The sequence below is a fragment of the Chanodichthys erythropterus genome, chromosome 6, assembly GCF_024489055.1.
Source record: "Chanodichthys erythropterus isolate Z2021 chromosome 6, ASM2448905v1, whole genome shotgun sequence".
Classification (NCBI taxonomy): domain Eukaryota; kingdom Metazoa; phylum Chordata; class Actinopteri; order Cypriniformes; family Xenocyprididae; genus Chanodichthys; species Chanodichthys erythropterus.
The window spans coordinates 33,948,527-33,963,217 of NC_090226.1; the positions used below are offsets into that span (position 1 = coordinate 33,948,527).

Here is a 14,691-nt window from a genome sequence, read left to right on the forward strand (position 1 = left end):
CCTAGCCCAGCTTTTGGTTAGAATAAAGTTCTTATTTGGTTACGTTATGGAACCGTTCTCTGTTTGCTGGCAACAATTATTTTACATCATGTAAGTAAGCATGGACTCGTCTCGTTTAAACTGATTTACTATAGAGAGTCGACTCTAAAGAACGATTCGTTCACGATTTGGTGAACGAATCAGTGATGAACAGGTTTTTTTAATGACAAACCAGCTTTCACTGCAGATACTGATTAGGAAAAGTGTGGTAAATATAGCGACATAACCATATAAACTGACCTGGAAAAGAGAATAAGTTATATTACTGGAGGATTCGTTTTGTTGCGCCCCCTGCTGGTCCAGGTTTGAACACAATGACGTCACCTGTGGAACGTGAGGAAACGAAACCGATCTGAGATCAGGCTCAGGTAACGCGACCACCTGAACACTAATGGAGAAAACTGTGATCAAATACAGACACTGTGGAAGAGATGTTTACAGTTTCTCACATCTAGATGCCCCATATTCTCACCGAACCGATGATTCCGAGCGCCGGTGTCCGATCTGTCATCAAACTCGAACTTTTGGACTTTTAGACGCACCTGTTGCGCTTCCCTGCCCGTTTAGAAATGGACACAAAGTCTCATGTGCGTTTCTCATAGGATCTATTCACGGACCATCATATCTTGGGTGAGTTTAATTAATATTCAGTTCCTGTAAAAACTGTTCCAGTGGGCGGGGTATACATGAATATTCATGAGTTCCTATATTGCGGGCGTAGCCTTAAAATAACGATATGGAACTGAAAATATCAGTGCACGCTCTTCAAATCTCATTTTGTTAGTGGATTATTTCGAAATTGTGAGTCAATGTTAAGCGATACATTTAGGAGGCTTGACACTGGCTATATGCAAAATAACTGAGAAATTAAAGGGTTAGTTCACCCGAAAATGAAAATAATGTCACACCTGTAAGACCTTCGTTAATCTTCGGAATGCAAATTGAGATATTTTTGATGAAATCCGATGGCTCAGTAAGGCCTGCATAGCCAGCAATGACATTTCCTCTCACAAGATCCATTAATGTACTAAAAACATATTTAAGTCAGTTCATGTGAGTACATTGGTTCAATATTAATATTATATATATATATTACAAAGCCACGAGAATATTTTTGGAGCTCCAAAAAAAAACAAAATAACGACTTATTTAGTGATGGCCGATTTCAAAACACTGCTTCAGGAAGCTTCGGAGCGTTATGAATCTTTTGTGTCGAATCATGATTCGGATCGCCTGTCAAACCACCAAACTGCTGAGATCACATGACTTTGACGCTCCAAAACGCTGATTCGACACAAAAGAATCATAACGCTCCGAAGCTTCCTGAAGCAGTGTTTTGAAATCGGCCATCACTAAATAACTCGTTATTTTGTATTTTGGGCGCACCAAAAATATTCTCGTTGCTTTATAATATTAATATTGAACCACTGTACTCATCTTTAAAACTCATCTTTGATCACCAAAATGACATTATTAAACGTTTGTTCATGCCTTAAAATAGTTAGTAACTCTACACCATTGCTTCATTTAATATAGGCGGATCAATGAATATGCAAATTAGCCCCACCTCCACTCGCTAAATTCAGTCAACTTACTGAGGTAAACGCTGCACAATGGTATCGTTCTTTACAACATCGGACACATAACGGTAATTAATATGATTAGCCTTTCGCTTGACTATGTTATCAAACAGTTAATAATGTGTTGCTAATGATGCACAAACCATGTTCCCATTCATGAGTCAGACAGCTGCCTAACAATCAGTATCCTTACGCTTTGAACAACTCAGAACGTCAGTGGAGAAAGGCATATAATTCATCATAACATCGTAATATACATCATACACACTTTATTTATACCCGGTTTTTCATATCAACTGAAAAATATACCGGGATAACCTAGCTTCTCTTGAGGCTACCCTGCTAGTTTGCTGTTAATGATATGCTAAACCCCGCCCACACGCTGACGTGATTGGTTACAAGGTAGTTTGTGACATCACAAACACCTGCGATTTCTGCGATTTTTCACTGCAGTTTAAAGGAGAAAATACTCAGCAATGGTGTTTACTGATGAATTTGCACATGGTTTGTCTTAAAGCATATTAAAAACACCACATAGACATATAAACAACATTAAACACTTGATTTTTACCAATCAAAAAGTCAATTTGAAAATTCAGCTTTGATCACAGGAATAAATAACATTTTTCAATATATTCACATAGAGAACAGTTGTTTTAAATTGTAATAATATTTCACGTATTTTAGATCAAATAAATTTAGCCTTGGTGAGGAGAAGAGACTTCTTTCAAAAACAGTAAATATTATTATTTTGCTCTTTTTCTATCATTTTTAATCATTTTTTTCTCCAGAGAATGGAATGACACAGAGATACATGTGGGGCTTTCGAATTCAGAAGGTACAGTATTGCCCACCTGCAAATATTATAATACTTATTTGTTTGAGTGTCTTTTCAGCAGTTGTTTTTGTTATCGCCACCTGCAGGTCTGGTGTATAACTACACCCTGTCAGGGGTCCGGAGAGACGCTCATGGCTGGGAACAGTGCGTCTGTGTGCAGCTCGTCCCTCCAGAGAGACGGGACCTCAGGGAATCATGGGACAGCGAGCTGGAGCAGTTCTCTGTTCTTCCAGAATGGATTCCAGAGCGGTACAGCGTTACTGTCCAATACATAGAATGAGATCTTTCATATATCATGTATAGTAATCATTAATACTAATCATATGCATAATCATCATCATTGAGATACTATTATAGTTTTTAATTAATAGTTTGAATCAGTTATTATTTTATGTTACAATCCCAGTCCCCAAATCTGGCAAAAGCTGTCATAGCTGTTCCAGCGAATAGTCTGTTAGTGTGACGGTGTGTTTGGGATGTTGTGTTCCCGGCAGGTTCTCTGAGGAGCGAGCGTTTGGATCGTGCTGTTACGGTTTCGCTCTGACCTTCATAAACCACATGCGCTGGTTGGATGGGAAAGTGTCTCTGAGCAGAGATGAGTTCACTAGACATCATGTTTTTCCCAGAATGAAGACAGTGTCCCAATACATCAACATCTATCATGCAATATTACAACATGGATTTTACATAGCAAATACACTGGATGACATGTGATACCGGAACACGTGTGTTTTATAACGGATGTTTGCACATGTTCACAGTATTGATTCAGAGAGGAGGGGGTGTTGGAGTAAAAACGGTTGTCAACATGTCACTTTAACATTAAAATATGTTATTAGAGTAAGAATCTAATCTCATAAGATTAATCTAATAATGTTTTTAATATGCAATTTTAATGTAAGAAGAACAAATTTGGAACATTAATTCATAGTAACAACAAGATTGTATTTATATACCAGTTAATAATGTGTTGCATGAGTCTTTAATGCATGAGTATATGAATATCTGTGTTTTTATGTGAAATTGCTTGTGGATGTGTAAATTATAGTTATTGTATTTTTTTCTTATTTACTCTCATTTCAAATGTACAGTGGCATGAAAAAGTACGTGAACCCCTTGCAGAATCTGTGAAAATGAGAATTATTTTAATAAAATAAGAGGGATAATAAAAAAAATGCATGTTATTTTTTTTGTTTAGTTCTGTCCTGAGTAAGATATTTTACATAAAAGATGTTTGCATTTAGTTCACCAGACAAAACAATAGCTGAATTTATTAAAATAACCCCATTCATAAGTATGTGAAGCATTGATTCTCAATACTGTGTGTGGTTTCCTGATGATCCACGACTGTTTTTGTGTTTTGTGATGGTTGTTCATGAGTCTCTTGTTTGTTCTGAGCAGTTAAACTGAGCTCTGTTCTTCAGAAAAATCCTCCAGCTCCTGCAGATTCATCAGTTTTCCAGCATTTTTGCATATTTGAACCCTTTCCAGCAGTGACTGTAGGATTTTGAGATTCATCTTTTTACACCGAGGATGACTGAGGGACTCAAACACAACTATTAAAAAAGGTTCAAACATTCACTGATTCTCCAGAAGGAAACACGATGCACTAAGAGCCGAGGGGTGAAAACCTTTTGAATTCGAATATCAAGGTAAATTGTACTTAATTTTTCTGCCGGGAAACATGCATGTATCTTCTGTTGTTTCCGAAGGGCAGTACTAAATGAAAAACAATGATATTTCAACAAAATAAGAAAAATTGTGATATCTTCATCTTGTTCAAAAGTTTTCACCCCTCGACTCTTAATGAATCGTGTTTCCTTCTATTTTAATAAATTCAGCTATTGTTTTGTCTGGTGAACTAAATGCAAACATCTTTCATGTAAAATATCTTACTCAGGACAGTAAACAAAAAAATAACATGCATTTTTTATTATCCCTCTTATTTTATTAAAATAATTCTCCTTTTCACAGATTCTGCAAGGGGTTCACATACTTTTTCATGCCACTGTAACTAGGATAAAACTTAATTTGCATTCATGAAAGATTAAATAATTCTATTTTGGATTTGGATTTTTATATTCGCCTACCAATCAATAGATTAACAGAGTTATTTACACTGTCGTTGCAGTATTTTCTCTTAAAGCACTTAAGTAGCAGTTGAACATTAGGTTTAACATGAACATCATGATTACAATTACCTGCATTGCCTAAAAATAAAAGAAAAGAAAAGAAAATATCAAGAACAAGTACCACCAGAAATTGTTCAACAAGCGGAGCTGATCATTTATTTACACAGATTTACACAAAATGCAATACACAACACATTCTATATTATGAAGTACAATGGATTAATAATCACAACATGCCCTCACATTCATACAGAACTTATTGAATAATTACTACATTTAAATATTATTGTTTTGATGTGTTACTATCACAGATTTCATGAAATGCAAAGAAAAGCTGACTGTTTCTTTTGTAATGTAGTAGGGGACAAAAATGAAGGAGATGCTTGTAGACGTTTCTGATCAAATAATTCAACCTTCGATTTATTCAGTACTCTTATGACATCACCCAATTTTTATGATGATTTGGTGTTATTTTTTGCCAAATCTTTGTGGCACAGCCATGCTCCATATCTGTCCGGGAATTGTCTCCCAGTCCCGAGACTGTATTCTTTCCTCTGTAGACAAGCCACTCCGAGCCCCCCGACCAAACCTGGAAAGCAGAAGAATAAAGTGAATATTTTTGTCTCTTTAATGCCAGAGAATAGTATGGACCACAATCTTTCACTCTCAATGACGTATGTTAGAGAACAGCTGAATAAGCCATGTGTCTACACCATGTCAACTAACCACTGGGGTACCTCAGGGTTCGGTCTTGGACCCCTTTCTTTTCTGACATCACTGAGACCTTCCTGCATGGTTTCTTTACTTTGAAGATTGTAATGTGCAGTGAATGGTGGAAATATACACACCGCTGGGGCTGGTGCAGCACTGAAGGGTTGCGTTCATATCTCTGAGAGCCTTGGAGTAAAGACCGCAACATTTCTACCAGAAGACGATCCTCCAGTAGATGATCCATCTGCTCTTCAGTGGCCTGTTACAAATCAATGACACGGTCATCATCATCTCTGTTCTTCACAAACGCTGATGTTACACAGTATTTCAGGTGCTCTTTTACTTGAATGTCGGTCAAATATGCTACGACTGGGTACAGAAACAAGCCGCAGTGAACCTTTTCATTTTAAGAACTTTCCAAACCACATTTCATAGCCGCAAGAATCTATCTGCTGCTTCTGAGGATTCAAACACATATTTGAATAGGATTCTTAAGAGTTCATGAAATGTAAACTGTATCATCCAACAAGAAATAAGTTTCTTTGAGTTACTGCCCTAAAAATACAAGTACAGTGTAGTACTGTTTCACTTTTATAGTATGATTAGATGAACAGCTCTTTACTGAGTGTTGCGCTGGATGGATATGCATCTCTTACCCCTCGACTCTCCAGCATGTTCCCGTCAAAGTCCTCGTGTGATTCCAGAAGGTGTTTGCTCTGCTCCAGCATGTCATCTTTCAGGGTGGACTGGCTCATATCAGTCATCACCAGCAGCACGCCAATTAACAACCACACACCTGCATCCATTACTACAGTTTGACAAGTTCAGTCTCTGCTCATGTGTATCTGCACTGGGGTAGATCTGGCCATAGCGACTGTCCTTAAATATAATGAGAGCGTGTGACTCCAGAGACTGATGAGTGACTGACGCTACTGATGCTACGGATTTGGTGATGGTCTGTATGATGGATCCCACAGGAGCTCAGGGATGAACATACTTATTAATCTCATTAAAAGATCAGCAATACATGGGCCAGTTCTTTCTTTCCTCATATCAATCAATGACACTCTGATGCCAAAATCAGTTCATTCAAGTCATTAAAGACATCAGAGAGTAATAACATACTTGAGTGAAAAGTTATCTGATATGATTGAGGTCCTGGAGTCTCTATCCATTAACATTTATCTCAATAACAGCAGATTGGCTGATGTTGGAGAATCTGATTCTAATATAATGTTTTTATTTTAAATGCTTACAAAATGTTACTTTAACAGAATACACAACAACTTTTCAATGGCTGTCAATGGGGAAAAAACTAAGGACTTAAATACTTAAGGAAAGATCATTAACAGAACAGGGAACTGGTGTATATCTCAATTGGAAACCCTAGCAACTAACAATGAATGAGAACTCAGGCAAACAGGAACATGGAAAAGAATGAAAACAAAACCAAAACAGAGCGAAGCCATTACAGTAACTCCCCCCTCCCATGCCGTAAGGAGTCCACCTGAAGAGGGAGGGAGGTGGTTCTGGAGGAGGACTCGGTTCTGGAGAGGGACGTGACCGAGGAGAGGCTGGCAGAGGGAAACCCCACGGAGGAGACGACTGAGGAAGGAGCCAGATGAAGACCCAAAGCACAGCCAGGATTAAGGCCCGTGGCAGAACCGATGGAGGGAGAAGCCTAGGTGGAGCCAGGAATCCAACCGACAGGGGTGGAGCCGGGGGAGTTGGAGACCCAGGAGGAGCTGAGGAGATAAAGAGAAAGGGTGACACTGTAGGACCAGGATGCCAAGGTGTAGCTGTGATGACGAGTGGCCGAGGTGGAGCCAGCGTGCCAGAGCACTGGGGCAGAGTGGGTGCGAGAGAGGACCAAAGCGGAGCTGGAGGGAAGGAGGAGCCGACGGAGCTGAAGGGGTAGAGGGACAAGGAGCAGTGGAAGTCCTGGAAGTCCATGGTGTAGGCAGAGTGACAACTGACCAAAGAGGAGCTGGATGGACGTGGGAGCTTGGTGGAGCTGTGAGGATGACGGTCCAGGTGAAGCCAAGGGTGCGAGGAGCCAAGGTGGAGCCGACTGGTCAACGGGCCAAGGTGGAGTGATGGGTTCGGTGACACAAGGGCGGAGTTAAGGGATCCACGCTCCAAGGTGGAGCTGGAGACTGGAAGGCCTGAAGAGGATTTGAGCAAAAGAGTCGAGCCACCAAAGGCGGAGCCAAGGGACTGAAGGGAGCCAGTGGAGGCACGGCTGAGGAACTGGATGGCTTATGCAGAGGAAGTGGTAGAGGGAGGTTGAGTGGGACCATCAGTGACAAAGGAGACTTAGAGCTGTGTGGGAAAAGCACCGACAAAGGAGACAATGGGAGACTTTGGGGAATAATCCTTTCCCATTTCTCAAATCAATGTGTGGGGACTGGGCATAGCACATCCTCATTGGTGGGAGTATGGGCGGTGCGCTCCACTCCATAAGAGCACCAACAGGAACAGACGGTTTTAGCCGGCTCTTGCACCTGGTCAGACTTCCTGCTGGGCTCAGGCTCTGGGACAAAATTGGGCTCAGATGTCGACTCATGGCGGGCTCAGGCTGTTGGTCTGTGATGGCCGTGGTTGATGGCTGACTGCGCTCTGGGTCCGGAGTTGGCCTCATCTCCGAGGCAGATGGTGAACAGAGAATCATTTTGGACCAGCACCCACTCCACATTAGCGGCGAAACTCCCCCGAGGACTGTCCATGGGCAGGGCTGGGTAGTGCATGAGGCATGCCAGATCTAGAAAGTCCCTGGTGTGGTCCTCGAGGGAGCGATCGCCTTGCTTGAGCAAAAGCAGCCGTACAGCAGGTATATCAATTTTTCTATCCGGCTAATTTAATTCTATTCTAGGTTGATCTGTCATGGGGTAACTGTAGTGTATCCCAAACAAAAAGAAATATGTGATACAGAATAAAAAGTAAACACAATATTTATTAAACAGAGAGCTAGAACAACAACATCTAACATGATGTTATTGCAAGGCAAAGAACTGAGGAAAACTAAGACTTATAAAGGGAAGATTTTTAACAGATCAGTGAACAGGTGAGTACAGTTACTCAATTAAAAACCATAGTAACTAACAATAAATGAGAACTCAGACAAAATGACAATTTTCCTCACAATTCCAAGTTTATATCATTTAGATATAGACTTGAAATTGCAAGAATAAAGTCTGAATGCAATTGTCAGAAAAAAGTCAGTATTCTGAGATTACAAGTAGCAATTTTTTTTTCTGTGGTGGAACCCAGCTAACAAAAATTTGTCCTAAGAACGTTTTGCTAACGTTTCCATTAAGTTATGAAAATGTTATTTCTAAATGTTCTCCAAACTTTCAAAACATCCAGTTCTTTAAATGTTTAAAAAAAAAAATTCTTGGTTATGTGAACGTTAACAGAACATTCCATTGTATCATTCTTCAAACATTATGGGAACGTTACTTTTGAATGTTCTCTGAACATTCTGAAACAAGACAAGACATTCTGAAACAGACAAACACCCAACTTAAAAAGTTTCATAAAAAAATGATCTATGAACGATGTATAATTAATGTTTTTGTGCTAACGCATTGAGAACATTATTAAAGACCAGATAACTGTGAACATACCCTTTTAGCTGGGAAACAAGTTTCCATAAGCTTCCATACTCCCATAAGTTAATGCATTTGCTAACCAGCTGAAGCCTGAACACAGTCACAGACACACACACACACACAGGGATAAAACACAAATCTGCCATTAAAGTGCTGGTCATGTCATCAGGGACGAACCTACGCAACACATCCATTAACCACCATGACAACTAATAGGCTTACAGACTGAAGCATTGATGTGTATTTAAGGTGTATAAGATATTGTTTCTGTCTATGTCCAGTGATGAATTTGTTCATCACAGCAAAATTACTAAAACTGCATAAAACAGACAATGGTCATGCTGTAAATCTTAATCAACTGCTTACTGCACAGTCGAGTCTGAAATGTTCTGTTCATACAAAGGTTAGCATTCATCTTGACATCTGTTAGACATCATGAATGAAACTGATGCAGTTTTAAGACAGTGATGCCTTTTACTGTCAACTGAAAATGTAAGACACTTTAGATAAAAGCATCTGCTGAAAGTGTGAATGAACGAACATGATGGAACATTCTGTAAATCTCAGAAGCCTCTGAACACGTCATCACACTGAAGTCGATGTCTCTTGGGGAAACCGCTGTTGTTTGAGCGATTTAGTGTTGCCTGATAATGCTTAACACTAGACCGGACTCTTAGTTCACCACAAATGATCGTTTAGCCACTGAGCTACTAGCTTTTAGACTCAGAAATCTCTACAGCTGATCTCATGGAGGAATTAAGCAGGCTTATATATGTCTCCATGCACCCTTGTGAAAAAGAAGTGCACTTATGTATTAAATGTGCACGTCAAACCTATTTCTAAACTGTACTTATAAAGAATTAAAAGGCAACATTATAATGAAATGAAAGGCAAAATTATGACAACCTCAGTCAGTTTTTTTTCCCTGTGATTTTATTGCTCTTAGGGCATGAAAACCAAGATTTGAAATGTAATTTTTTACACTTATTTTTCAAAGTGACTTTCAGATGTCCACTTGAGTAGACAGTATGCATTTAAACTGAAGAGATACTGTATTAAACATAAAACAGTAATAACATAGCAATATTGTGTATATTTAACAAACCAATTAATAAAATTATATAAAATCATGTGAAAACCATAAAATATATACAAAAACTATAAATGCAAAATATTGCAAAAGCAATTGAAATTCAAACAAGTGGAACTTCCTGTGTCTTTGATATCAGAACATGAGGATGTGATTCCATTAAAGATCTCTACAGCCTGTCAAGGTACAACTGTGGCAATGTGGAGTATGTCAATTTTATTAGCCCTTATTAGCTGATAATTCTTGATTATGTTCAAGATGGACACATTTCTAATATAGCTCTCCTCTGAGAAAACCTAGTGATCAGGCGTTTCAATCTCATCTGAAATGAGCAGTGATAGGGGTAACACCTTACAAGTAACATGCATTATGCAATCAGACTACTTTTTGATGTGAGGAGTAAAGTAACGCATTACAAGTAACATGCATTATGCAATCAGACTACTTTTTGATGTGAGGAGTAAAGTAACGCATTACAAGTAACATGCATTATGCAATCAGACTACTTTTTGATGTGAGGAGTAAAGTAACGCATTACAAGTAACATGCATTATGCATGATCAGATTACTTTTTGATGTGAGGAGTAAAGTAACGCATTACAAGTAACATGCATAACATGATCAGATTACTTTTTGATGTGAGGAGTAAAGTAACGCATTACAAGTAACATGCATTATGCAATCAGATTACTTTTTGATGTGAGGAGTAAAGTAACGCATTACAAGTAACATGCATTATGCAATCAGACTACTTTTTGATGTGAGGAGTAAAGTAACGCATTACAAGTAACATGCATAACATGATCAGATTACTTTTTGGTGTAAGGAGTAAAGTAACGCTTTACAAGTAACATGCATAACATGATCAGATTACTTTTTGATGTGAGGAGTAAAGAGATGCATTGCAAGTAACGTACATTACTTTATCACATTACTTTTTTTGATGTTAATAAAAATTACATTCTAACACATTATTTACAAAAAATATTTTATTAACAATTATTTATTTACAGTTTATTTTTATCAAAAAAGTTACTGCATATGAAGTATTTTAAAAAACAGTCACAGTAATAGTATGAATTGTAGCTGAAATATAGCTATTGATGCATGATGTCCACTTTGGTGGACAGTTGATTAATCAGAATTTCCTCCCAATCTAAAATCAATACTTGAAAAAAAAAAAAAAAAAAAAATGTAACTGTGATATGACTCATTAGATATTGTTTTTTTTTTTTTTTACCTGCCCAAGAATCTCCTTGGATAGAAGGAATGGATGGATATTCAAGAGCAACTTGGCATTTCTGACTGGCCTTCGGCCAACTTGGTTTGGAGTAAATAAATTAAAAAAAATCGACATACAACAGCTTGCCACTTGGTGGCAATGTATAGGATAATGCACTACATCCACTTTATATGCAAGAAAATGCTTTTTGAATAGTTGTGCACTGTAGTGAGCTCTATGTGTGAAAAGGTTAAATAATGTTTAAATAATCTTTGTCATGCTTTAAAAGTACACTTATTCTGATGTGTCGACTAACACACTGAAGCACATGTAAAGTACTTGATATGGTAATTTTAACTGTAGTGTTATTTGATATTACACTATGGCCTGGTTTCACAGACAGGGCTTAGATTAAGCCAGGATTAGGCCTTAGTTCAGTTAGAACATTTAAGTAGCTTTTATAAATGTGCCTTAGAAAAAAAAAAAAGTACTGGAGTGAATCTTGAGACAAAACACTTGAAAAGTTGCTTTCAGTTAAAACAGCTCAACCATGCATTTTAGTCTGAGACTATAGGCTTAAACCTTGTCTGTATCCGGGGGTTAAAGTAATATATTTTAAATGTAGTAATTTGCCATTTCATTTCAAATGTCTCCATGCCAAAAGAAACAGAACTTACTGTCTAGTGTCATTTCATCACATGAACACATCAGTGCATTGACATCTTACTGAAGTATGCATATTCACTTCCTTATGAAGCGGGATCTGATTGGTTTGAAATTAATCTGAGACCCAAAAGACAATCAGATTAACTTAAAGCAAAAAAAAAAAAAAAAAGATCTTTTATTTTAGTTTCTGCACAATCTTGTCTGTTTGCACACGATATGTTGTGATTTATATTCTGCAGATTCACACCTCAGTTTGTTTCTGTAGCAATAACACATCAGTCTTCAAAGTGGTGTCATTCTGGACTTTTATTCATTTGTCAGCATGTACAGTGTGTATAACATACATCAGGTTTATCAGGATGGATCATGTCTTCCAAATATAAATACATCTCAGCCATTCTTTCTTCCATTTGAATTGTTCAAGTTTTAAAGCATGGAATGTGTTTAAAACAAACCCCAGAACGCAACACAAGTAACTGAGTTACGCCACAATAACTCACATCTGTTATTACGAGAAAAACAAACAGAAAGTCAAGTTCATTTCAGAACACAAATGCAACGGCGAGCTGAAACATGAATAAAATGATCCCACACGGAGAGGAAACTTGCATTGAACATCTCGCATCGAAAACACTTCAGAATTTAGAATATGACATGAAACAAGCAGTTTGTCAAATTAATTTAAAGGCACTTTTGTGGCTTCTTGAAGGGTTTTTGAAAAGCTGCATCAACTGTATTGCATCTTATCGAACTAAACGTCAGTCAGAATCCAGTTTCATTCTCAAACGCCTCACCTGTTTATATTGTCAAATGATGGCAGCAAATCTGTTGAGCAAACAGATGAAGGTTTAAAGTAGTCCATTCTTTAAAATGGAAAAAATCAGCATGGATGTGAAATGATTCAGTTGATGCAAAAAGATTCAATAAAAACGATGATGGATGAATGATTTATTGACAGAAACAAGGTCATTTGTTGTCAGTTTTTAGCCCAGTGTGTCCAGAATGTTTGATTTCAGCCCAGATTTGGAGTATCGCTTTGATTTGACTGTCGATTCAGACGAACAGCAGATTCAGACACCGGGATTCATGAGCTGATGGGCGTCTAATGCAGTTCCTGCATTCAATGCCGTTTGTGCCGTTCCTTCAATAAAATAAATAATAATTTCTCTTTGATTCAGCTATTTACTTAGAAAACACACGTTTTAAGGTGAAAATATTCCTACATGTCATAAAACACTTCATCGGTTTATTAATGTTAACAACGTTTAAGAACCTTTAAATAACTGTTCAAATCATCCAGTCTGCCGTTCATCAGAAAATGAGTCATTAGTAAGTTAGTGAGTCATACACTGACTCTGTACGGTATAATTACCTTCATAGACTGTTCTTCTTCTGTGTAATGATTAACTATTCTAAACGCATATTGCAGTAAATAACTTATTTCAGTTGATCTACACTATCAGTTCTGACGGACCTACAATAGTAGATCTATAAAACGTGGCAAAGGAAAAGAGCCACGGATCAGGAAAGGACACAGAGAAGAAAATATTTGGATTTTACTGTTTGTCACAGTAAGGACGTTCCTCACGTCAGAAGAACAAATGTTCATACTTTGAATGTGATCATGTGTTCGGTTCAGGAATCGAACTCTGGCTGTTCATCGAAGAGAACGGCTGGTGGGTGTTGAACTGTTCCTCGGAAATCCAGACGAGAGACGCCGAGAGCGATCAGACAGCGCCAGACCTGTGGACAGAGAGAAACATCCATCATCTGACAGAAGAGCACACGTAACAACACCGCTCATCTAATAACACTGACAAACAAACAAATTGAACGTAATTCCTCACACTTGATTAACGGTTAATAAATAAATAAAAATAATAATACCCTTCTAAGTGATCATTAATTAGTTTTATTTATAAAATAGATCTTCGGACATTTAACACTTAATTTAACACAAAATTAAATTAAAATAATTGTGAATACATCCAGGGTAAGTGCAAATTTGTGTATAAACTAAGCTATCAAACTAATCGGTAGGTATTCTGAGACGAGGTGCAGGTATATTTAAACATTTACATGACTCGAAATCACAATTGTTCTCCAGCACTCTTCTTCATGAGCATTTGAATGTGTGGTTAAAAACGAGCCTAGAGCACCATCTGCTGTTAAAACTCAGAATCGATTTGAGAGAGAAAAAAAACAAAACAAAAAAACAAAAACAAATCAGGATCGGTCCAGACTCATTGTATCCTATTAAATCCTATGATCCTATTAAAAGTAATTTTAGCCAATGAGATCGCTCAGGGTGGAGACCAGAGGGGAGATTTTCAAGGTACTTTGTACACGCATTTATTTGTACATGTGCATTTATTTATTTTTTGCAGTAATAAGTGTATCCACAAGGTGGCGGCCGTGCCCTGGGGGCGTCGATTCACAAGGTAGTCAAAGAAAAACTGCATAAACAGAACAGACCGGAACGCATGCAAGCTACAGCGACAATGGAGGCCTACATTGATGAGAGATTGTGTGAAGCGGTTAGAAAGTACCTCATTTGTACAACTCTAGCATGAAAGAATATAAAGATGTTTACATGGGTTGTAACCCGTGGCGAGAGATTGCTCAAAACTGTATGCGTACGAGTCAAATTAGGTATACTCTGCAATGCTGTGAGTTCAACTGTGCGCAGACACTAGTGTACGTGTAAAAAACTAAGGCTTCACAATGTATTAAAACCATTTAAAATCATAGGCTACTATAGTTTGGGTCACTTATAACATTCAATATATAAATAAAATAAAA

General features: G+C 37.9%; 3 protein-coding genes across 3 annotated transcripts in view; 1 reads left to right on the plus strand and 2 right to left on the minus strand.

Moving 5' to 3' along the window:
• Positions 1-430: 430 nt before the first annotated feature.
• mkrn2os.1 (MKRN2 opposite strand, tandem duplicate 1) lies at positions 431-3,614 on the plus strand. Its single transcript, XM_067388742.1, has 4 exons — positions 431-669; positions 2,411-2,457; positions 2,544-2,706; positions 2,952-3,614. Exons 1-4 carry the CDS (start codon positions 431-433, stop codon positions 3,169-3,171), a joined length of 669 nt encoding a protein of 222 aa, XP_067244843.1. The 3' UTR covers positions 3,172-3,614.
• A 1,219-nt stretch (positions 3,615-4,833) lies between these two features.
• On the minus strand, positions 4,834-6,122 carry npffl (neuropeptide FF-amide peptide precursor like). The gene is made up of 3 exons (XM_067387579.1): positions 5,957-6,122; positions 5,438-5,559; positions 4,834-5,178 (listed from the first exon to the last, which is right to left on the minus strand). The coding sequence occupies exons 1-3, from the start codon at positions 6,104-6,106 to the stop codon at positions 5,058-5,060; spliced, it is 393 nt and encodes a 130-aa protein (XP_067243680.1). The 5' UTR covers positions 6,107-6,122; the 3' UTR covers positions 4,834-5,057.
• A 6,055-nt stretch (positions 6,123-12,177) lies between these two features.
• LOC137021790 (natural resistance-associated macrophage protein 2-like) overlaps positions 12,178-14,691 on the minus strand; it is a 31,484-nt gene continuing 28,970 nt past the window's right edge. The window contains exon 17 of the mRNA XM_067388743.1: positions 12,178-13,632. Within this exon, the coding sequence (XP_067244844.1) occupies positions 13,525-13,632 (108 nt within the window). The 3' untranslated portion in view covers positions 12,178-13,524. The remainder of the gene's footprint in view (positions 13,633-14,691) is intronic.